The 24,696-nt window shown below is 43.3% G+C and overlaps 1 protein-coding gene across 1 annotated transcript in view; it reads right to left on the bottom strand.

Moving 5' to 3' along the window:
* ATP1B3 (ATPase Na+/K+ transporting subunit beta 3) overlaps positions 1–23,211 on the bottom strand; it is a 53,125-nt gene extending 29,914 nt beyond the window's left edge. Inside the window, exon 1 of the mRNA XM_066350501.1 lies at positions 22,865–23,211. Within this exon, the coding sequence (XP_066206598.1) occupies positions 22,865–22,973 (109 nt within the window). The 5' untranslated portion in view covers positions 22,974–23,211. The remainder of the gene's footprint in view (positions 1–22,864) is intronic.
* Between the last annotated feature and the right edge of the window lie 1,485 nt (positions 23,212–24,696).

The following is a 24,696-nucleotide window of genomic DNA, read 5'->3' as shown; positions in this document are numbered from 1 at the left end:
TGAAGCCTAAATCATGCTTATTATATTACTAATGTTCCCTAGCTTAAAATCCTTCAAAAATCCTGTAGAACATTAACCAACGAAAGAAACATGGACTAAAATTCTCAAGAAACTTTAGTACTTTCAAGTCTGAAGTTAACAGAATCATAACCAAAGATGTTTACTCAAAATAAATACCAAAATGTTTCATATTGTAGTTACACTGCTGTTCTAAACGTTTAGAGGCAAAACAATTCTACCTTAAGGGCATATAATAGAACTGTCAAATGACTAAAAACTTTTACCCCTCCCTACAGGAACTGACTCTCCTCTTCCATCCCTTTCCTTTCTGTTTCTAGAGAAGCCCCAGTTTTCAAGTCCTTTCCTCTCTGTTCTTATTTGGATGAGGGAGCGGGTGTAAGGAGAGGTGCAGCTGGAGGCCGTGTAGCCAGGTGGTTATATGCATGGGCTATGCTAGTCACACTTACAGACTGGAAACATTTTTGGAGGATGCTGCAACTAGGCTTTAAGCCCAAACTTAAGACTTGAAGTTTCATCTAATCAACAGCATTTTAAACTCAAAATGTTTTAACTAATGAGGTTTGATTCATCTGGACTCTTTTTCCCCCTCAAAGAGAAAGAGAGGGGGGGGAAAACTAAGTATTCATTTGTTGTTCCACTTAGTCATGAATTCATTCATTGCTTCTCACATGTGCCATGACTGGGAATCGAATCCGTAACCTTGTTGTTCTGGGATGCCGCTCTGACTGGGCTCATGCAGAATCTTTTTTTTTTTTTTTAAGGTGAGAGGAGGGGAGATAATGAGGCAGATTCCTGCATGTGCCCCAACTGGGATCCACCTGGCAACCCCATCTGGGGCCAATGCTCAAGTACTGAGGTGTTTTTAGCACCTGAGGCTGATGCACTTGGACCAACTGAGCTATCCTCAGCGCCTGGGGTCACACTCGAACCAATTGAGCCTCTGGCTGCAGGAGAGGAAGGAGAGAAGAGGGAAAGGGAAGGGAAGAGAAACAGATAGTTGCTTCTCCTATGTGCCCTGACCAGGAATTGAGCCCAGGACATCCATATGCCAGGCTGACGCTCTATCCACTGAGCCACAGGCCAGGGCCCATGCAGACTCTTTTTTTTTTTGTATTTTTCTGAAGCTGGAAACGGGGAGAGACAGTCAGACAGACTCCCGCATGTGCCCGACTGGGATCCACCCAGCACGCCCACCAGGGGGCGACGCTCTGCCCACCAGGAGGCGATGCTCTGCTCCTCCGGGGCATTGCTCTGTTGTGACCAGAGCCACTCTAGCGCCTGGGGCAGAGGCCAAGGAGCCATCCCCAGCGCCCGGGCCATCTTTGCTCCAATGGAGCCTCGGCTGCGGGAGGGGGAGAGACAGAGAAGAAGGAGAGGGGAAGGGGTGGAGAAGCAGATGGGCGCTTCTCCTGTGTGCCCTGGCCAGGAATCGAACCCGGGACTTCTGCACGCCAGGCCGACGCTCTACCACTGAGCCAACCGGCCAGGGCCCCATGCAGACTCTTGAGCAGCAAGAAATCCAGTCAAGATGCTATCCATGGGAAAGAGAAACAGGTTGTGTTCAGCCATTCTGTTTCAACCTCAACTACATGTCTGACAACTCAGTTTTGACACCAACTACCTGGAGTAACACGGACTCCACTAATACAGAGTTCAGTCCTCCCCAAGAATGCCCTCACTTCAGCTGCCTCCCAAACTTGTAACCAACTGGCTACCAATGTGGGAGGTTCCCACTACCCCTCAAGTTTGGTTATTCACTAAAGTGACTCAGAACTCAGGAAAGGACTATTCTTAGAATTAGTTTTATTATCAAGGATATACAAAGGGTGTGGTCTGGGAGGGAGAACAGTCTCTATGCCCTCTCCACCTGGAATAGGAGCACATCACCCTCTCAGCAAAGCTCAATTAAACTTCAGTATCCAGAGTCGTTACTAGGTTTCATTAGGTAGGTATGACTAAACCATTGGTGACTGGATGCAATGTCCAACTCCTTCCTCTTCCCGTCTCCCCGTCTCAAGGCTAGCTCCAACCACATGGTTGGTTCCCCTGGATAGTAGCCCCCGTGGGACCTATCTAGGGGTTCACTATGAGTCACCATTAGCATAATAAAGATACCACTATCACCCAAGAAATTCCAAGGGATTTTTGAAGCTCTGTGCTAGAAACCTGGGACAAAGACCATACAAATTATTAAACAACACCAGCACACATAATCTGGGGGAGGAGGGGAGGTGAGAGTCAGTAGGCTTCATCACATACACACCTACTCAACACACTCAGATCCTGTGATCAACTCCCTAATCCTGCAAATTTCTTAGTTAGCTAAAGTGCCTAGACACTAGAAAGACTGTGTCTTTCCTCAGAGAATGCTGATGACTAGAAACTACTTTCCCTTGGCAAGTCAATTAGCATTCTATCTCTAATTTAAAGATTTTTTTTAAAGCAGAGGCCAAGATAATTTTTAAAAAAATCAATTATATGGATAAGTAAAGCTTAAAATCCTTTCTATATTTAAATTTTAAAAAATGACTTTTTATTCAGGTGTACAGTTGTCCCTCACCATATCGTGGTTCACCTTTCGTGGTCTCACTGTATCGCATATTTTTAAAATGTATGTCTAATTTTGTATTGCAATTTTTTCACCTACTGCGGGGGTTCTGGACCCTAACCCCGGCGACAGACGAGGGACCCCTGTAATTCACATCCTATTCACCTATGGGTGAAATTGCTAGGTCATATGGTAACTCTATGTTTAGCTTTTTTGAGTGACAGACTGTTTTCCAAAGCAGTTGTGCCATTCTATATTCCCACTAGCAGGGTTCCAATTTCTCCATATCCTCACCAACACTTCCATCTTTTTTTTTTTTTTTTATAGGGACAGGGAGAGAGTCATAGATAGGGACAGACAGACAGGAACAGAGAGAAATGAGAAGCATCAATCATCAGTTTTTTGATGTGACAACATAGTTGTTCATTGATTGCTTTCTCATATGTGCCTTGACCGCAGGCCTTCAGTAGACCGAGTAACCCCTTGCTCAAGCCCACGCTCAAGCTGGCGACCTCGGGGTCTTCAACCTGGGTCCTTTTGCATCCCAGTCCGACACTCTATCCACTGCGCCACTTCCGTCTTTTTATACAGCTATCCTAGTGGGTGTGATCTGCATTTCCCAATTGGCAAATGATATCGAGTATCTTTTCATGACCTTATTGGCTATTTATTTCTTCTCTGAATAACTTCAGACCTTTGGCCCCTTTTAAACTTGGGATTCTTTTTTTTTTTTTAACTGAGTTCTAAGAGTACATATTACAGATACAAGCCTCTTACCAAATAAAAGATGTACAGTTATTATCTCCCTTTCTGTGGGTTGTCTTTACACTTTTATGGGAGTGTCCTTTAAGTTAGAAAAGTTCTTATTCTTTTTTTGTGTGTGTATTTTTCTAAAGTGAGAAGTGGGGAGGCAGAGAGACTGACTCCCGTGTGCGCTCAACCAGGATTTACCTGGCAAGCCCACCAGGGGGCAATATTCTGCCCATCTGGGGCATTGCTCTGTTGCAACCAGAGCCATTCTAGCACATGAGGTGGAGGCCATGGAGCCATCCTCAGTGCCTGGGCGAACTTCCAATGGAGCCTTGACTGCAGGAGGGGAAGAGAGAGTGAGAGAGAAAGGAGAGGGAGAAGGGTGGAGCAGATGGGCACTTCTCCTGTGTGCCCTGTCTGGGAATTGAACCCGGGACTTCTATGTGCCAGGCTGACGCTTTAGCACTAAGCCAACTGGCCAGGGCTGAAAACGTCTTATTCTCGATGAAGTCCAATTTACCTATTTATTCTTTTGTTGCTTGTGCTTCTGGTGTCGTATCAAAGACACACCATTGCCTAATCTAGTCATGAAGAACTGTATCTGTTTTCTTCTAAGAATTTTACAGTTCTAGATTTCACTTTCTTAAACTAATGAGCATGTATTATTTTTTAAAAATATATACGTATATATATACACATGCACGCAAATTTTGTATATTTATTAAAATTATGGTGGTATAAAAAGATTAAACAAGATTAAAGAACCTGCCCAAGGTGAACCTTGGCAGAAACGCCCAGACCTGCACCGCCCCATGCGGTTCCTTACCTGGCCTGCCCTCACTGGAAGCCTCAAGTTGTTACCTTTTGTAATCAAAACTCCCATTCTCTGAAAAACACATCATTCAAGCATTCTGCATTACTCCAGGTAATACAAATTTACAGAGAATAAAATTTGTTCCTTCTTGGACTGACCTGTGGTGGCACAGGAGATAAAGCGTCGACCTGGAACACTGAGGTCACCGGTTTGAAACCTGGGCTTGCCCGATCAAGGCACATATGTAAGTTGATGCTTTCTGCTCCTCCCCACTTCCCCCCCTTCTCTCAAATGAGTAAAATCTTTAAAAAAATTGTTTCTTCTCACTAAGAGTTCAGTTATCATAAGTGACAGACCAGTAAACCAATAATTACAGCTATCAGTGTTAGGGGAGAAAACCCTACAAAGAGGAGAGGAAAGGGATTTCATCAGAGAAGGCCTCCCAGAAAAGAGTGAGCTGGCTCACCAAAGACGGAGAACAGGAGCTGTTATTCAGACCCAGTACAGAATAACACTGAAGGTAAACTGTAATTTTAAATTTAAAAAATAAAAGCAATGACCTGATCTTTTTTTTTTTTTTTAAGGAGAACCGTAGGAAAGCTCTGAATCAAAAACTACACGACCAGATGACTCCAGAGCGGGAGTAGCCAGGTGAGTCAACTGTGCTCCTACCTCCAAAAACACACATGCCCTTTGGGCCAAGTGACTAGGAACCGGACAGCAACAGCCACTCTGAAGGGGGAGCAGGCGGCATGGGGCGCGGGATGAGGAAGTGGACACTGTCCGGGACGGTTAGTAAAATCCTAAAGGAGTCGACTCTCCGCCCTGGGACAGGCTCTTGCCTACCACATGTGCTACTGCTGTGACAGCAAAGTCTGAATACAAAGAAGAAAAGCCCAGAACCAGTAATTACAAAATATTTGAGGAAAAACTAATCCAACAAAGTATCAAACTCAACAAAGAAAGTAACACCTGAAAAAACTAGGTTGAAACAGCTAGAGAGGGGGTAGTGTAAGTATATATAATTATAGAGTAAAAGGTGAAAGAATGGCTTTTTAAAAATTAACTTTCATATTCTGATTAAAATAAAAAATTAGGTTGATAAGCTGAATTGGAGAAGAGTCAAATTTTTTTTTTTTTTTTTTTTACTTTTTTTTTTTTTTTTTTTTTTCATTTTTCTGAAGCTGGAAACAGGGAGAGACAGTCAGACAGACTCCCGCATGCGCCCGACCGGGATCTACCCGGCACGCCCACCAGGGGCGATGCTCTGCCCACCAGGGGGCGATGCTCTGCCCATCCTGGGCGTCGCCATGTTGCGACCAGAGCCACTCCAGCGCCTGAGGCAGAGGCCACAGAGCCATCCCCAGCGCCCGGGCCATCTTTGCTCCAATGGAGCCTCGGCTGCGGGAGGGGAAGAGAGAGACAGGGAGGAAAGCGCGGCGGAGGGGTGGAGAAGCAAATGGGCGCTTCTCCTGTGTGCCCTGGCCGGGAATCGAACCTCGGTCCTCCGCACGCTAGGCCGACGCTCTACCGCTGAGCCAACCGGCCAGGGCCAAGAGTCAAATTTTTAAAAGTTCAGATACTTAAGGAAATAAAAAGGAAACCAAAGACCAGAAGAAAATTTTTACAAAACATGTAAACAACAAAGAACTTACTAGCACCTTCATAAAATATATGAAAGCCTGACCAGGCGGTGGCGCAGTGGATGGAGAATCAGACTGGGATGTGGAGGACCCAGGTTCAAAACCCCGAGGTCGCTGGCTTGAGCACGGGGCTCACAGACGTGACCCCATGGTTGCTGGCTTGAGCAAGAGGTCACTTGCTCTGCTATAGCCCCCCCCCCCCCCCCCCCCCCGCCATCAAGGCACATATGAGAAAGCAAGCAGTGAACAACTAAGGTGCTGCAATGGAGACTTGATGCTTCTCTTTTCTCTCCCTGTCTCTTTTTCTGTCAAAAAAATAAAAATAATAACAAATTAGAATATATGAAGGACTCCTACAACAACACCTTTTTTTTAATGGGCAAGTTTTCTAAATTTTTATTTTTTTAATTTACCATGTCACACTCAATATAACACCCTCTAGCATGACCAGGTGGTGGCGCAGTGGATAGAGTGTTGGACTAGGACATGGAGGACCCAGGTTCGAAACCCTGAGGATGTCGGCTTGAATGCGGGTTCACCAGCTTGAGTCCAAGGTTGCTGGCTTGAGCAAGGGGTCACTTGCTCTGCTGTACCACCCCCCATCAAGGCACATACGAGAAAGCAATCAATGAACTATACCCTCTACACACCACATTGTGTCTCCCATGGCCCCCACAAAGTCTCTTCCCACTCCCACTTCACCCCCCACCCCCACTCCCCCTTTCCCTCTGGCTATTGCTACCCTGTTGCCTGTATCTATGTTATGTATATATAATATGGCTAATCCTTTCACCTTTGATCCCATCCCCTCTTCCCTTTGACTGCTGTCCATTTGTTCCCTGTGACCCTGCCTGTTTCTCTTTTGTTCCTCAGTTTATAAATTCCACATATAAGTGAGATCATTTGGTATCTGTCTTTCTCTGCCTGGCTTATTTCACTTAGCATAATAATCTTCAGGTCATCCATGCTGTCACAAAAGGTACGATTTCCTTCTTTTTCACAGCGGTGTAGTACTCCATTGTGTAAACTTACCACAGCATTTTTATCCAGTTGTCCACTGACGGACACTTGGGCTGTTTCCAGATCTTGGCTCTTACAAATAATGCTGCAATGAACATGGGGGTGCATATCTTCTTTTGAATCAGTATTTTGGGATTCTTAGGATATATTCCTATAAGTGGGATAGCTGGGTCATAAGGCAGTTCCTTTTTTAATTTCTTGAGGAATCTCCATACTGTTTTCCACAGTGGCTGCACCAGTCTGCATTCCCACCAGCAGTGCAGGAGGGTTCCCTTTTCTCCACATCCTCGCCAGCACTGGTTGTTTGTTGATTTATTAATGAAAGCCATTATGGCAGGTGTGATTAAATGGGCAAAAGCTTTAAACAGAAACTTCACCAAGATGTAAGAATGGGAAGAATAAGCTCATGAAAAGGTACTCATATCATTAATCATCAAGGAAGGGCAAAGGAAACCACCATGAGCCACCACGACACATTCACCGGGACGCTGGAAATTTCAGACTGTCCACACCAAGCGATGGCCCACAAGTGGAGCAACTGGAACTCTCATACACTCCTGGTGGGAATGTACCAAAACAAACAAAACACAAAACCGTTTTGGGAAACAATTTGACAATTTTTCTAACGTGGGCAACAAGAACTAATGATAGGATACAGGCAATACATTCCTAGATATGACCCAGAAAACAAAAGCACATGTTCACAGAAGAAAGGTATATGAATACTCACAGATGCTTTATTTATAGTCACTAAAAATTGCAAACAACCCAAATTTACACCAACAGATGAATAAATTCTGCTACATCCATACAATGGAATACTATTCATAATTTAGTTTTCAAAATAATTATTCTGACTGAAAGAAGTCAGCCCACCGCCTCCCCAGAGCACACACTACATGATTCCATGTATTTAACATTTGAGAAAGCACAAACTAAAGTTGTCAAAAACCAGATCTATTTTTGCCTGGAGACTGCGGAGGCAGCAGGAGATGGGATTAAAAAGGAACAAAAGGAAAAAAATTTTTTTTTGACAGAGAGAGGGATAGATAAGGACAGACAGACAGGAAGGGAGAGAGACAAGAAGCATCAATTTTTTGTTGCGGAACCTTAGTTGTTCATTGATTGCTCTCTCATATGTGCCTTGACCGTGCGGCTGCAGCAGACCGAGTGACCCCTTGCTCAAGTCAGTGACATTAGGCCCAAGCTCACCTGGTGAGCTCTGCCTCTAAACCAGATGAACCCACACTCAAGCTAGTGAACTCAGGATCTCGAACTTGGGTCCTCTACGTCCCAGTCCGATGCTCTATCCACTGCCCCACCACCTGGCAAGAGGAAAATTTTTTTTTTTTTTTTTACAGAGACAGAGAGAGAGAGAGGGACAGATAGAAACAGACAGATAGGAACAGAGAGAGATGAGAAGCATCAATCATTAGTTTTTCGTTGCGACACCTTAGTTGTTCATTGATTGCTTTCTCATATGTGCCTTGACTGAGGGGCTACAGCAGACTGAGTAACCCCTTGCTTGAGCCAGAGACCTTGGACCTAAGCTGGTGACCTTGGGGTCTTGAACCTGGGTCCTCCGCATCCCAGTCTGACGCTCTATCCACTGTGCCACCACCTGGTCAGGCAAGAGGAAATTTTTTGAGGTAATGAATATGCTCATTATCTTGATTAAAGCAAGAGATTCATGAGTATTAGTGAATGTATGTGCATATATATGAATATATTTCAAAACTCATGTTGTATACTTTAAAGACTGGGTGCCAATTATATCTCATTAAAGCTGTTGAAAAAACAAAAACTTGGCCCTGGCTGGCTGGCTCAGCAGATCGTTGGCCTGGCGTGTGGAAGTCCCGGGTTCAATTCCCAGCCAGGGCACACAGGAGAAGTGCCCATCTGCTTCTCCACCCCTCCCCCTCTCCTTCCTCTCTCTCTCTCTCTCTTCCCCTCCCGCAGCCAAGGCTCCATTGGAGCAAAGCTGACCCGGGCGCTGAGGATGGCTCCAGCCGCAGTGGAGCAAGAGCCCCAGATGGGCAGAGCATCACTCCCTGTTGGGCATGCCGGGTGGATCCTGGTCAGATGCATGTGGGAATCTGACTGCCTCCCTGCTTCTAACTTCAAAAAAATACAAAAAAAGAAAAAAAAATACTTAGAAGAACTAACCTAGAGAACTGACCAAAGGAAAAACAAATCAGTGAGCTGAAAGATCAAGCCAAGGTACTCTACAACACTGGGCAAAATAACAGAGAGGGGATCTATTTATGGAAACTGTTGAGATGTGGGGGACAGAACCAGAACATCAGCAAAGCTACCAGGAATTCCACCAGAAAAGAGGGGAAGAATGCTCAATACCAAAGTCTGTATCTAGACTGGTAAAGATAAATACTGGAAGACATCCTGTACCTACCTAGACACAAACAGGTGAAATTTCAGAACACCAAAAATAAAAATTTCTTACAGCTTCTATTTTTTTTTTTTTTTTCATTTTTTTTTTTCATTTTTCTGAAGCTGGAAACAGGGAGAGACAGTCAGACAGACTCCCGCATGCGCCCTACCGGGATCCACCCGGCACGCCCACCAGGGGGCGACGCTCTGCCCACCAGGGGGCGATGCTCTGCCCATCCTGGGCGTCGCCATGTTGCGACCAGAGCCACTCTAGCGCCTGGGGCAGAGGCCACAGAGCCATCCCCAGCGCCCGGGCCATCTTTGCTCCAATGGAGCCTCGGCTGCGGGAGGGGAAGAGAGAGACAGAGAGGAAAGCGCGGCGGAGGGGTGGAGAAGCAAATGGGCGCTTCTCCTATGTGCCCTGGCCGGGAATCGAACCCGGGTCCTCCGCACGCTAGGCCAACGCTCTACCGCTGAGCCAACCGGCCAGGGCTCTTACAGCTTCTAAAAAGATAAAACAGGTTACCTAACGCAGAGAAATACCACAGATATCAGATCTTATTAGGCAGAAATGAAACAATAGGTTCCAAACTGAGGAACTGACTATGAACTAAAATATCAATCAACCAAGAAAACAAAAGAACACTTCCAGACATACAAAGATCCCATTACTACCCTCAGATCCTACCTGAAAGAATGGATCATGCAATACAAAACAACTGAAGAGCAATAGCAAAAAGTGCTAACAACCCAAGTATCTTCAAACAAAGCAAGGGAGAAATGAAATAAAGTAAAATACATAATGGAAAACTGTAAGCAGTACTAAAAAATTAATCAAATATATCTCAAAAACCCTAGTGGAAAAAAGTAACTTCAAAATGATACATAACACCTGCTTAACTTTGAAACGCTCAAAGTCACAGAGTTACTGAATTCTCTAAATATATGTATACAGAGTTTTTTAATGGACCAGAAATATACAAATTCAAAAATAGTGATTACTTCTGAATACGAAGGAAAGGATTAGAATTTCTTTCCTTTCAGATCTCAGGAATAATTATATACAATAACTTTCATTGATTTCAACAGCATAATTTCAAAGAATGCTGACTGTTGTATAACCTGTGAAACCACCACTACACTAAAAATACCGGACATCTCGGTCCCCTCCAAGACTCCTTGTGCCCCTTTGCAACCTCTACATCCTTCAGGCAGCCAATGATCTCCTTGTCACTACAGTGTGTCCGTAAAGTCATGGTGCACTTTTGACCAGTCACAGGAAAGCAACAAAAGACGATAGAAATGTGAAATCTGCACCAAATAAAAGGAAAACTCTCCCAGTTTCATACCTATTCAGTGCAGTTCGATGTGGGCTCACGCACAGATTTTTTAGGGCTCCTTAGGTAGCTATCCCATATAGCCTCTACAGACTCGTCACTGACTGATGGCCTACCAGAACGGGGTTTCTCCACCAAACTGCTGGTTTCCTTCAACTGCTTATCCCACCGAGTAATGTGATTCCTATGTGGTGGTGCTTCGTTATAAACGTGCCGGTATTCACGTTGCACTTTGGTCATGGATTCGAATTTAGCGAGCCACAGAACACACTGAACTTTCCTCTGTACCGTCTACATCTCGACTAGCATGGCCCTGGGCTGCTCCGCTATATACACGGTGTTACATCATCATCTGCACATGTGCACATGCTGCCACATCATCCTACAGAAACTGGGAGGGTTTTCCTTTTATTTGGTGCAGATTTCACATTTCTATCGTCTTTTGTTGCTTTCCTGTGACTGGTCAAAAGTGCACCATGACTTTACGGACACACTGTTTATTAGTTTGTATTTTATATAGCTCAAATTTTATATCTGTTTAAATGTAAAAACAAACCAAATTCCCCAAATAGTGTAACAGGAATAATTCAGTAGTCAATAATAAAAAACATTCTCAAGGTAGTTTAAAAAAATCCAGTAAATGCTATTTATTAAAACACATATTGGTTGAAAATAAAATGGCTCAAAAATAAATGTAGATATGGTATTTTTACTGTAAAGCAAACTAAAATTCAAGTAAAAATGCATCAACAAGGCAAAGATATTTTGTATCAATAAAATATAAATAAAAAGAAAAGTGGCATAATAGCCATGAATCTTCATGATGCTAAGTGACTTAAAATATATAAAATAACAAAATATATATAAACAAAAGTAAAATTATATAAAATTCATCAGTCATGAGTAGAGATTTTAACATACCTTTGCAGAGATCCACAGATTGAGTCAATACAAAAAGGACAGTATTTTTAAAACACAGCTAATGGTGATCTAATAGATGTAGAACATTTCAGTCATCAGAAAATATACTCTTTCTGAGGTCAGGGCATATACAAGAATCAACCAATAAAGCATAAATAAGTGGAACAACAGATGTTTCTCTCCTTCCTTCTCTTCTAAAATCAATACAAGAGAAACATGAATGTATTCTTTTTTCTCCAAGATTCTGTTTACAAATAAACAAGTTAAATGAAATGTAAGTACATATCCATAATGCCACCTAGATTTTCTAGTTAATTTAACACTATATTTATCTTCTATCTATTCGCCATTTATCTATTTTATATGCATTTCAAGTTGTAGATGTCAGTAGACTTCACCCCTAAACACTTGTGTTCATATTAACTAAAACTGAAACCAAAAAAATTACATTCAGTGAAATATACAAATCTCCAATGTATCAACAGATAGCTTCTTTTTTTTTCTTCTTTTTCCAAGTGAGAGAAGGGGAGATGAGGAGACAGACCTCCACATATACCCTGACTGGGATCCACCCGGCAATCCCCCATCTGGGGCCGCCAATGCTTGCAATGCTTGTTTTAGAATTTCATATAAGTGAAATCATATAGTGTGTATTCTCTTCAGTAGAGCTTTTTTACACTGAGCCTGAGATTCAGCTAGGTTTTGTGTTATCTGTAGTTAGTTCCTTTCTATGGTTGAGAAGTATTCCACTGTGTGGACGTACCAGTTCGTCCATTCTTCTGCTGATGGAGACTTGGGCTGTTTCCTGTTTGGAGCTACTATCAATATTCCTGTACAAGTATTTTCATGGACTTTTGTTTTCATTTTTCTTGGGTAGATAACAAGGACTAGAAATGCTGGGTCATAGGGTTAGGATATATTTCCTTTTGTATGAAACTGCCAGACCTTTATCCAAAGTGGATACACCAAGTACTACATTTTAAAAAGTATTACATTTAATAGTGGTTATTGAGGGAAGAAGCCGAGGATAGCAGTAGACTTATGATTATTCACATCTGTATTGTAAAAATTCAAAGAGTAGTGTACTTTTGTTATATTTTCATATAACAATGCCAAGAACAAAGTCAAGAGTTCACATTCCACTTAAGACTAATTCAGGTTTCTTAGGTCAGCCTAAATCACTAACTCTTAAGTTCTAAGCAAAGGTCAGCAAACCATGGCTACTGCCAGTTTTTGCAAATAAAATATTGAGAAACAGCTAGGCACATTACTGTACACATTGTCTGTAGCCACTTTCAAGCTACAATAGCAAAGCTAAGTAGCTGCCACAGACACTATATGGTTGGCAAAGCCAATAGTTTCTGGTCCTTTCAAGAAAATGTTTGCCACCTTTGTTCTATAGCATTTGTATAGATTTTGTTTTTCATTTCAAAGTGACATTTGAAATTGTCTCATGAAACTTTTCTCATATTGAGGAAACCAAGGGATTTTAAATGAGTTACCTAAGCTGAGATGCAGATGTGGAACTAGAATTTACGTCTATAGTCCAAGTTGGGCTATCTTCTTAGTATATTTGTGTACTTCTAACATTCAAAGTAAAAAATACATATAGTATTATGCCAACAAAATCACTTTTACTATGATGCCCTATCTGGAAACTTCAAACTGTATTTAGAAGTTTACTGGGACAGAATCACAGTGAGCTAAGTGGAATTATGCCTTTATGTACAAGTATCTTACTAATAAGACTTAAAATGTGGACCTAGACCATTTGACCCACAATAGTCTCAACTTTAGCCCAAGCAATAGGTGAGTCACAAGTTGAAACTAAATGACTTTGTTTATCAGAAAAATAGTAAGTGCTTACTATATGGCTGGTAGCTGTTGTGGGGATATAAAATATAGATGTAAATCCTACTCTAAGAACATCTAGTTAATAGGAATATGTATAAGCAACTTTAATCCAGAAGACAAAATTTTAGGTGTCATAGGAGGTAAATGCAGTATTATATTCATGTGGGCATCATTAGCGAAAGCTCAGGGCAGACCTGACACTAGAGTTAGGTCTGTGCAGAGGGAAGAACTCATGATGCAGAGAATGAAGGGCATGGGAGAGGGAATGAGCAGGGCATTCCAGCCCAAAGGGCCTCACATACCCCCACTTGGCTATGACATGTGGTGTATGGGAAGTAAGGTGGGAAATAACATGTTATAAGGTTAGAAATTGAGTTTTAAGCCAATAAGCCTGGAATGCCAGGCTGTGTGGAACTTACTTAAACCCTCTGAAAGAAGTGGGGATCCACAATTTTGGGGTACAGGGAATAGCATGATCAAAGCTGCAGCCTCAGGCCCTGGCCAGTTGGCTCAGTGGTAGAGCGTCGGCCTGGCATGCAGGAGTCCCGGGTTCGATTCCCGACCAGGGCACACAGGAGAAGCGCCCATCTGCTTCTCCACCCCTCCCCCTCTCCTTCCTCTCTGTCTCTCTCTTCCCCTCCCGCAGCCAAGGCTCCATTGGAGCAAAGTTGGCCCGGGCGCTGGGGATGGCTCTGTGGCCTCTGCCTCAGGTGCTAGAATGGCTCTGGTTGCGGCAGAGCGACGCCCCATGATGGGCAGAGCATCGCCCCCTGGTGGGCATGCCGGGTGGATCCCGGTCAGGCGCATGCAGGAGTCTGTCTGCCTGCCTCCTGTTTCCAACTTTGGAAAAATACAAAAACAAAACAAACAAAAAAAACAACAACAACAACAAAAAGCTGCAGCCTCAGAAATAATCAAATAGCAGTGAGCTTACACTGGTTTAGGTCATAGTGATTCCAAATGATTCCTTGCATTTTTCTGGGGATACATTAGGAATTAAGAGCTCACCTTCCTAGAATCAATAATACTATACCGTTTTTTTCTTTTTTTTGTGTTAGAGACAGAGTGAGTCAGAGAGAGAGGGACAGATAGGGACAGACAGACAGGAAGGAAGAGATGAGAAACATCAATTCTTCGTTGCGGCTCCTTAGTTGTTCATTGATTGACTTCTCCTATGTGCCTTGACTGGGGGGCTACAGCAGACCGAGTGACCCCTTGCTTGAGCCAGCGACCTTGGGCTCAAGCTGGCGACCTTGGGGTCTCGAACCTGGGTCTTCCGCATCCCAGTCCGACACTTTATCCACTGCACCACCGCCTGGTCAGGCAACAATACTATACTTTTGTTTTTAATTTTTCCTTTGATTTGAGAGAGAAGCATCAACTTGTTGTTCCACTTAATTGTTCCGTTTAGTTTTGCACTCATCTGTTGCTTCTCCAATGTACCTGACTGGGGATCAAACCCATGACCTTGGTGCATCGGGATGCTGCTCTGTTCATTGAGCCTCCTGGTCAGGGCCAATAGTAAACTTTTTTTTGTTTCCCAATAGTATACTTTTTAAAAAGCTGTAAAGTCAATGGCTATGTTAACTTGGAACAACTTTGAAAAAGTTACAAAAGCTCTTTATCTGGTGCTTTAAAATTTTTAATCGAAGACTTTGTAACAAAAGGCAAAGCCAGGCCTTGATAAAGAAGGGACATAGTTTAGTGGGAATGTTAGGGGCTAAGAAATTTCAAACAGGTGGTTAACATTACAAAGCTAGAAAAAATGAATACCCCAGACTCCCTGAATGTGTGCTTTCACAAAATATTCACAGGGGGGAGTGGGGGTTTTCAAGGTGAGTAGTTCAGATGTATGGACACAGAACCAGCATGATTCGGTCAGTTTTCGAGCCCAGATGACAAAAAGAAGAGCGGTGCTGTTTTCAAAAACTGCAAATATAAGAGCAACTCAGAACTTGAGTTGAGGAAGGGGAAAGAGCTCTATTTATCAGGTGATATATAAGGTACTGGAGCTACCTCAGCCTCTCTCTCAGGTTTATGGGATATGCATGAAGCAACTGAAATCTGAGAGATGTTAAACCAAGCAGCAAAATCTGTAAGTGATCTTTGCAATTGTTTTGTGACAGTGCAAGGGAAGACAACAAAGAGAAGACAAGGCCAAAAACAGCACCTAGGAAATACATTTAGGAAACAGGAGAGGGAAGAGCAGATAGGAAGGAACCAGGAAAGAAATGCTTTAGAAATATGGAGACAAGTAAGGACATACAAAGGGCCATTTTAAATGTGCCAGTTACTAGCTAAATAAAAGTATCTCATGCTTTGGATGGTTACTTCCAAAGTTATACCTTACCACAGTACATAGTACCAGCAAAATACCACGAGGAAGCCACAAATAAGAGCCAACTCCATAAATGACTCAGTAAGAAAGCTTAAACAGATATGTGGGAGGCTAAGTTAGAGAATTCTTTTCAGAAATATCAGTAATACCAGTCTCCCCTGTAAGGGAGGGTATGGCGCTATTAAGCTCTCATTAAATTTGAGAGCAAGCAAGCTAAAAAAAAAAAAAAGGCCTAAGGAGCAATAAAGCAGGACCTGGGAGACCTGGTTCTGTTATCCTAATCAGATGCATGGACCAGGTCACAAACTCATTTAAGTCTACAGGAAAGTTAAGTAGAAGCTTCTATGGAACTCTGAACTTCTCTGAAAACCTATCAATGCTGTAGTGAAAAAAAGGGGGAGGATGCCCAAACCTTGTGGGAAACATTATACGTACCACACTTCAATACCATCAAGGACATTAAAAACATTGCAGAAGACTAATTACATAGGAACATTTCATAAATAGTGTTCATTCAATGGATTTTTATTACAGTCCTACTATCCTAATATCTAGGCAACAGGCTCGATATTGGGGAATCAGATGAGTGAAGATGTGAATAGCAAGCTTATAGTCTAGTAAGTGGGAAACAACAATATTGAACAAAGTCATAATAGAAATGCTATAATAGAAAATGGTATTATGGGATACATAGGAGCACCTGACCCAGTCTTAAGGCAAAACAGGGGTTCAAAATGTTTACCAGAGATCAGGTTATCAAAGCTGACACCTGAATGGCCATGCTACAGTGAAGGAAAGAGGGTCAGGAGCTAGGAAACAGGCCCAGAGTGGTAGGAGAAAACTACGTGGAATGGTAGAGAGAGATGACAGGAAAGGAATAAGCCAGAGAGTATAAAGAGAGCCCCTGAGGACAATGGAGATGTGCATGAAGAGATGCTTATGAAAACATCCCACTGAAGGTTTCTAACAGGCAGTAAGCTGTACTAATATAAAAAAGCTATATGGTGGGTGATGAATGCGAAGTGCAGTGTACAGATGATGTATTATGGGATGGTACACCTGAAACCTATGTAATGTTATTAACCAGTGTTGACCCAATAAATTCAATTAGAAAAATAAAAAAAATTGTGAGAATAAAGAAAAAAATTGGGCCACATGGACTAGAGATACAGATTTGGAAGTCCTAACACAGAGATTGTCTAAAGCAGGGGCCGGGAACTGTTTTGGGTGAGAGAGCCATGAACACCACATATTTTAAAATGTAATTCCGTGAGAACCATACAACGACCCGTGTACATTATACATTATCTGGCCCTGGTCGGTTGGCTCAGTGGTAGAGCATCGGCCTGGCGTGCAGGAGTCCGGGGTTTGATTCCCGGCCAGGGCACACAGGAGAAGTGCCCATCTGCTCCTCCACCCCTCTCCCTCTCCTTCCTCTCTGTCTCTCTCTTCCCCTCCCGCAGCCAAGGCTCCATTGGAGCAAGGTTGGCCCGGGCACTGGGGATGGCTCTATGGCCTCTGCCTCAGGTGCTAGAATGGCCCTGGTTGCGGCAGAGCAACGCCCCAGATGGGCAGAGCATCACCTCCTGGTGGGCATGCCGGGTGAATCCCGGTCGGGAGCGTGCAGGAGTCTGTCTGACTGCCTCCCTGTTTCCAGCTTCAGAAAAATACAAAAACAACAACAACAAAAAAACCCCTCAAAAAACATTATGCATTATCCAATAAAAATGGCGTTGTCCTGGAGGACAGCTGTGATTGGCTCCAGCCACCCGCAACCATGAACATATGAGTGGTAGGAAATGAATGAATTGTAATAAATGAGAATGTTTTATATTTTTAACGTTATTATTATTTTTTCATTAAAGATTTGTCTGCGCGTCTGACCTGTGGTGGCGCAGTGGATAAAGCGTCAACCTGGAAATGCTGAGGTTGCCTGTTCAAAACCCTGGGCTTGCCTGGTCAAGGCATATATGGGAGTTGATGCTTCCTGCTCCTCCCCCCTTCTCTCTCTCTCTCTCTCTCCCCTCTCTATAATGAATAAAATCTTAAAAAAAAAAAAAAAAAAAAAAAAGATTTGTCTGCGAGCTAGATGCAGCCATCAAAAGAGCCACATCTGGCTCACGAGCCATAGGTTCCTGACCCCTGGTCTAAAATCACCGGAATACGTAAGTTCCAGCAGGAAGTGTAGACAGTCCCCACAGGTGACGGAGAGGGCCAAGGACAGCTCCAACACATCAACCTCTAAGAAGGTGGCAGAGAAATAAAAACCATTCTTCTCACACATTAAGTGATAAAACAAGGTATCTAACTGTATATTTCAAATTTCTATGTACTATACATTTAAAAAATTTACACATAAGAAAAAGACTATTAAAATGTTAACAGTGGTTCTTCTAAGTGGTTGAAAACTACAAGTGGTTTTATTTAAAAATCAACATAATGAATACATAATTAGAAAATAATGATAAATATACCTTTCAAAGTTAAATGGATTTTTTTCTCTTTCTATTGTGCAATCAGTGTAAAACGACTGGTCTTTAATCAAACATAATGATAAAGCAAGAAAAAAATAGAGGAGGGTTTTAAAACTTCTTTTAATACAGCTAACTTAATTCTATAAATTCAAAATTCAGTTTCAAGGAAATCAAATTATTCTGGGGGTGGGGGGACGGTTACTCTTTAACAACAGTAAAGCACATATTACAATAATTACAGTAGTGTCTGGAACACAATACATAAACTCACCCTTTTCCCCACAGCTACTACCAGTCCAGGAAGTGCTATCTCCTGTTGGTTGATGGCTCAGTATGACTCTGCTGCTACTGCTCCTCTGCCACACCCACCAGTGACCTTCATTTAGAGTCTGCACTCAGCGTAAAGCGAGTTCTATTATTCTGCCAGTGGTGCATGGCTTTGTAAATGTAGTATGTCACACTCCACAGGACAAAGAACAATACCTTACAAAACTATATATGTGATATTGGGAAAATAAACACACTTGCCTTCTGGGGACCCCTATAGTCAGACACCCAAGATGGGATGATGTCTGATCTCCAAAGCAGAGCATTTACCAAGGCATGACCTATAATGGGGGCAGGTGACTGAGAAAATGGCACTTCACGGACCTATAATGAAAAAGAAGTCACGTGAACAAAATACGTACAGGTTTTAATAGTTTTGGTCCAAAAGCCTGATTCTGCTAGGACATCAGTAACTCAAGGTCTAAGTTAATGTTAATATAAAAGCATTAGTGACAGATAACCTTACGCCAATGAATTCCAAAGCAGCCCACAAGCAGATGCCATTAGATGAGGTCATGTAATGTCACAGTTTAAAAAACAAACAAAAAGCCTGGCCTGTGGTGGCACAGTGGAAAGAGTGCTGACCTGGAACACTGAGGTCGCCAGTTCGAAGCCCTGGGCTTGCTAGGTCAAGGCAAATAAGACAAGCAACTAATGAACAGCTAGATGAAGCAACTACTCTTTTCCCCCACATAATATCAATAAATAAAAAGCAAACACAAACAAACAAACAAAACACAGAAACCTCTGGCCTTGGAGGAATTCTGAAGGCCTAAGAATTCTGTCACTGAGTGAATTTTGACAAGCCAAATCTGTGGTTTCAATTTTCTCACCTATGAAATGAGGGCACAGGGGTGGGTTAATGGTTTTTGAGCTTTTCTGATTGTGAGACACAGTAAGAAATACATTTTACATTAGGAATATCGGTATATACAAAATACAGAAAAGTTTCACAAAACAGCATTTTTTCCATAGACTAAACTTTGATACTTTTACCATTCTATTTTATTATTTTAAAAAATGTTCATTGCAACACATGGTCGGACCACTAACTACAGTTTAAATAACCCTGAATGATCTCTATCTTTCACTACTTTCATTCTAATTGTATTTAATGCTTTTAGGTTTAAAACTAGCAATTTCAGCCACTAAGTGCAAAGTTTTCTTTGTTCTGTGTTTTCATAAATGGCAACGATTTATTCCTGATGTGTCCTTATTGTTTCGCTTAAGAAACCAGCTCTCCGTGCACTTTTGGTCACCTATACAGTGTGCATTAAAAGCTGTGAAAATCAAATGAAATGATTATATGTATTTAAGCATTTTAAACTGCTATAACCAAGTGTAAGATATCAGTCAAATATTCAAGTGGCTACACAAAATCTTTATATTTAGCTGTTTTAAATAAGGCAATGTGATATAACATGCATTATTTTCATCGTATCCCAAATGTTAATGGCAAAATTGTTTTTTAAATATGTATGCTTTTAATATATGTAATGATTTTGGAGAGAAACTTCAGATTATAAAGCAAATGTACCAAACACTTAAATTTAAAAAATAAAGCCAGGCCCTGACTGGGTAGCTCAGTTGGTTAAGAGCACTGTCCTGATTTGTCAAAGTTGTGGATTCAATCCCGAGTCAGGGCACATACAAGACACACGAGTCAACCAATGATAAAGAGTCAAGCAATGAAGATATAAATAGGTAGAATGGTAAAGCAGTATTTCTCTCCCCCTTCCCCTTCTCTTTAAAATCAATCAATCAATCAATAAAAACTTTAAAATATAAAAATAAAATCAGGAACATCTTAAATGAATGTCTATAAAACCCTTGGAGTAGAGAAGGCCTTTCTCTATATACCGGGAGACCCGCAACCTGACCAAGATCAAAAAAAGATGTAATCATCCTTAACACCACTTACATTAAATTCAAAAGCAGCTGGGGAAAAATTTTTTGCACAGATGAGTTTTTTCTTAAAAAGTTTAGCATGTTTTCAAAATGTAAGTTACATAAATTATACTTGACCTAGAAATTCTACCAATAGCAACATCTCAAGGATATAAATTTGTAAAAATTACACATAAAGATAAACGGAACAGGAGGAAGAGGGGCCAGTACATACAAAGTACTGGTTTAAAAAAGCAAAAAACAAAACACAAAAAAACAGGAGTCACTCATTTTTCCCTGCGTATCTCTATCTCCCCTGCATACATGAGGTGTACATGCTAATAATAAATTAGTTTAAAAAAATCAAAATACATACAAAAAAAATCACAGTACATCTAACTATGCAATAGAACACTAGTTGGTTATTAAAAATGGTGACAATAGATCTTTACTAACATGGGGAAATGACCACAATACATTCAAGAGTATAAAACACTATGATCACTTCATGCTAAAAAAAAAAAAGTGGTATTGACATTTCTCCAATCTACCCAGATATATACCAGATATAGTAATATTGGGCATCTGTGGGTGATGAGATCAGCCAGCTCATACAGTGCCTGTCCAGGCAGACCCCAGAGGTTACAAAGCCTGGGTACCAAGACTATGGATTTTGGCCTCCACACACCACTCCCCCACATGCCCTTGGAAGGATGCCCTTAAATTGAGATAATTGGATAATAGATCATTTTCACCAATTAATGTCATTCTGAACTGGCTTACTATTATTACATTAAACTGAAATTTACTATTTGTTGATAAGTGTAATACTGTGAAAGCTAATCCCAACTCATATTACTTCTACTGCCCTTTATAGAATGCCTTATCCTTTGATAATTTGTGCACGTTATCTATTTAAATGCACATACCAAACAAAATGTCTACTCCAACATCATATTAATACAAAGGTTAAATATAAGGAGCACTCCCTGCAGTAAGAAATGTCCTTTTAACACAAAGTGGAGATGCTAATCACTGGAAATGGGGAGAAAGGAAGTTAGTATGCAAAAAGCAATCCCTCTCCAGGACTCTAAAATTCCTTCAGCAGAAGTTAGTACACTCTAGAAACAATAATAATTGTTCACCATTTCCCCCCACCCCCCATTTAAAATACTCGGGATACAAGATGTATTTCCTCACCACACTAGTGGGTTCCTAAAAAACGTCATTTAAATAAAAATCGTGAGTGATTACCATGCAGTTAGGCAAGACATCTGTAAAATAATACAACCGCTGGGCTAGGATTAAAGGAGAACTGGGTTCTTTTCTTGGCTCTCGGGAATATGTAATTTTACACAAAGCAAAATCACAGCCTCTCCAGATCTTTTTTTCCCTTCTTCTCTATCGTAGGGGTTGAGCTAAAGAAACCCCAATGCCCCTTTCAGCTAGTGATAGGATTTAGTAAGCCCCTTTCCCATCCACTGGAGGAGCCAATTTCAGTCAGCAGCGACAATTTACTTTAAGTCGTGCCTAATTTACTCTCTTCACGCTTCTCTTAAAAAAAAATGTGCCCAAATAGTTCTCAATTCTCATCAGAAAAAAAGGTCTGTCAAGACCCACTTACTTTTCAAAATGTCCACACACAAAAAAGTAAAATTAGTTTACTTAATCAATTGTTCGGAAATAAAGACACCCTAAAACAGCACTACACGGTGAATGGTTTAAACATTTCCTTTAAAACAAAGAACTCAACCACAGAAAAACTGCTAACATATCACACGTTTCGAAGACACAAACATTGGGCTATTCAGACAGGGTTTACTTTCCCCAAAGAAGCAATTTTTCTAAGAAAGAAACTTCTGTAATGAGAAAGAAATTAGGGAGGAACCAAGCTTGATTCCGAGTCTTCACTGTCCAGATTCAAGTGCATTTTCCTGGACGGTGTACTTGTGTGATTAACTCACCGCGGCACTCATGCAACCCACACACATAACACTCACTCGCACTCCTCAGAACCTGTTGGGGTGGCAGCGTGGACGAGTCACAAGATAGCGGCGGGAGTGGAAATTTCCTCTCCCCGGGCGTGGGACAGGGTCTGGCTTCCCCGAAACGCTCGGCGCCGCCGGCGCCTCCGCCAGGCAGGCCCTCTCCCGGCCGACGCGCTCCGTACAAAGGAGGCCCGGGCGTTCGGCCCCCCACACGCTCGGGGCTTGGCTCCGGGCAGCGGTCCCCGGCTTCCGGCGCCGCTTGGGGCGGGAGGCCGGGGTAGCACGTGCGCTCTGGGCCGGTAGAGAAAAACCGGCGCGGCCGGGCCGGGGCTGCCCGCGGGCCCGCTGCCTCCGCCGCCAGCGACGGCCCTCCGGCCCCGCGAGAAATGAATGGGCCGCGCTCCGCCGCCCGGTTTCGAGTCTGGAGGCCCGAGGCGAAAAGCGCTGCGGGCGGCGGAGGCGGCTCCTGGGGTCCCCGCGCGGGGAGCCGCCTCCCGCTTTTTTTTTCCATTCGACCCCGCCCGACGCCCCCCGGACCGCGGCCGCCCGCTCACCCCAGCTCTTGGCAGTGCGCCCCAGGAACTCTCCAGTGGTCGGGTTGTAGATGAAGAGCTTCCACTCGGCCAGGCTCTGGTTGAAGGACTTCTTGTCTTTCTTCGTCATGGTGTGTGTGCCGCCGGCGAGGTGAGCGGCGGCCGCGGGGGTGGAGGCGGCGAGGAGCGCGGCGGCGCGTCCCGGCTCAGGCGGCGCAGCCCGGCGACAGAGGCAGAAGGTGGACCCGCCGAAGAGACCTCCTCACCGCAGTGCGTACTCGACCCGACTGCGCCGCGCCAAGCCGGGATGCAGCTGAGGCCGCGGAAGCCTGACGTCTCCGCCCGCCGCAGCCAATCCGCGCGAGGCCGCCGCTGCCGCCGCCGCCGCTGCCGCCGCCGCCGCTGCCGCCACCGCCTGCCGCCCGCGGCTTGGCTCAGCCCCCGGCGGCCCGGACGCCCCGGCTCACCGCCCCGCCCAAGCCCTCCCGGACCCTCCCCGCCCGCCCCGCGATTCCTGGTTTGGCTCCGGGAACGCTTCGGGCTCCCTCCACTCAGGTCAGAGGAAGCAGAAACAACACAGAGCAACCCTAAAAATCTCGAAGGCTTAGTAAGAAGCAAATTTATAATAACAAGCAAAAGGTGGCGTCCCCACCCGCAGGTTTCTCAAGAGGAGGAGTCTGGGGAGATGCTGCGGCCAGCCATCCTCTCGGCTGCTTGCCTGCGGCGGCGTGGGAGAAACGAAGCACGGAAACGACTCCACTCTGCCTAAGACGTTCTCCCCCCAGAGGGGACTTAACCTTCCTCTCCCCAGCCTCCTCCCTAACCGTTTCCAGGCGCTCTTCTTTGGGCTCTATGACGTGACTAAAAGATAGTCTGCAGTATAGACTAGTGTATTATACATATACTGCTGCTTGGAGAATGTCTGTCCCTGGCTCTTTAGATGGATTTGACCAAGAATCTCAGGTGAATGGGAATGCCATTCTACAATAAATATATCAATTTTAATTAAATGGAGTATATTTTTTCTCTAGAATTAATCAAAGAAGTCAATAGACAGTAATATTATCCTGAGATTCCTGTCAATGAAAAGTCCTCTGCTTTTTCTTACATACTGAGACTTTTTTTAGCGAGAGAGAGAGACAGAAAGACAGATAGGGACAAACAGTAAGGGAGAGAGATGAGAAGCATCAACTCTTGGTTACAGCACCTTAGTTCTTCATTCATTGCTTCCTCATGGGGCACGCTACAGCTGAGCCAGTGACCCTTTGCTCAAGCCAGGGACCTTGGTCTTCAAGCCAGCAACCATGGGGTCATATCTATGATCCCAGGCTCAAGCCTGTGACCTCGGGGTTTGGAACCTGGGTCCTCTACATCTCAGGCCTAAGCTCCATCCACTGTACCACTGCCTGGTCAGGCACAGATACTGAGACTCTTAATCCATAGGAAATCAGTTCATTTAGTCTTGATGCCTAAATAACACTCCCGCTTTCTCATCTTTTCCACTGTATTGAATGCTCCCCTTGGTAGGAGCTGAGGATGCAGTCCATCTTTTCCTACACGTGATGGAGCTGATGAGTACTGTGCTCTGTGACTGTTGTAACACGATTAAAAGATTTCAGTAGGAGTTTGGGCAGAAGGTGAGTGTTGTTTTTTTTTGAGGGGGGGGGGTGTGGATGGAGCACTGCCTCTATTTTATTAGCAAATAAAAAACTATGAATGAAGAAATGTAGACCACATCTTAGTGTTTGGAATGATGCATTATAATTCACCCGGAAGTTTAAACAACCTGCACGTGCTAAAGGCCTAAATGGATAACGAAATTTTAGCATTTCTTATTTCCTCACTTTGCTTAT

This window comes from Saccopteryx leptura, chromosome 10 (assembly GCF_036850995.1).
Source record: "Saccopteryx leptura isolate mSacLep1 chromosome 10, mSacLep1_pri_phased_curated, whole genome shotgun sequence".
NCBI lineage: Eukaryota > Metazoa > Chordata > Mammalia > Chiroptera > Emballonuridae > Saccopteryx > Saccopteryx leptura.
Note: the sequence above shows the minus strand (reverse complement) of the source record. Positions and strands in the feature narration are given on the sequence as shown.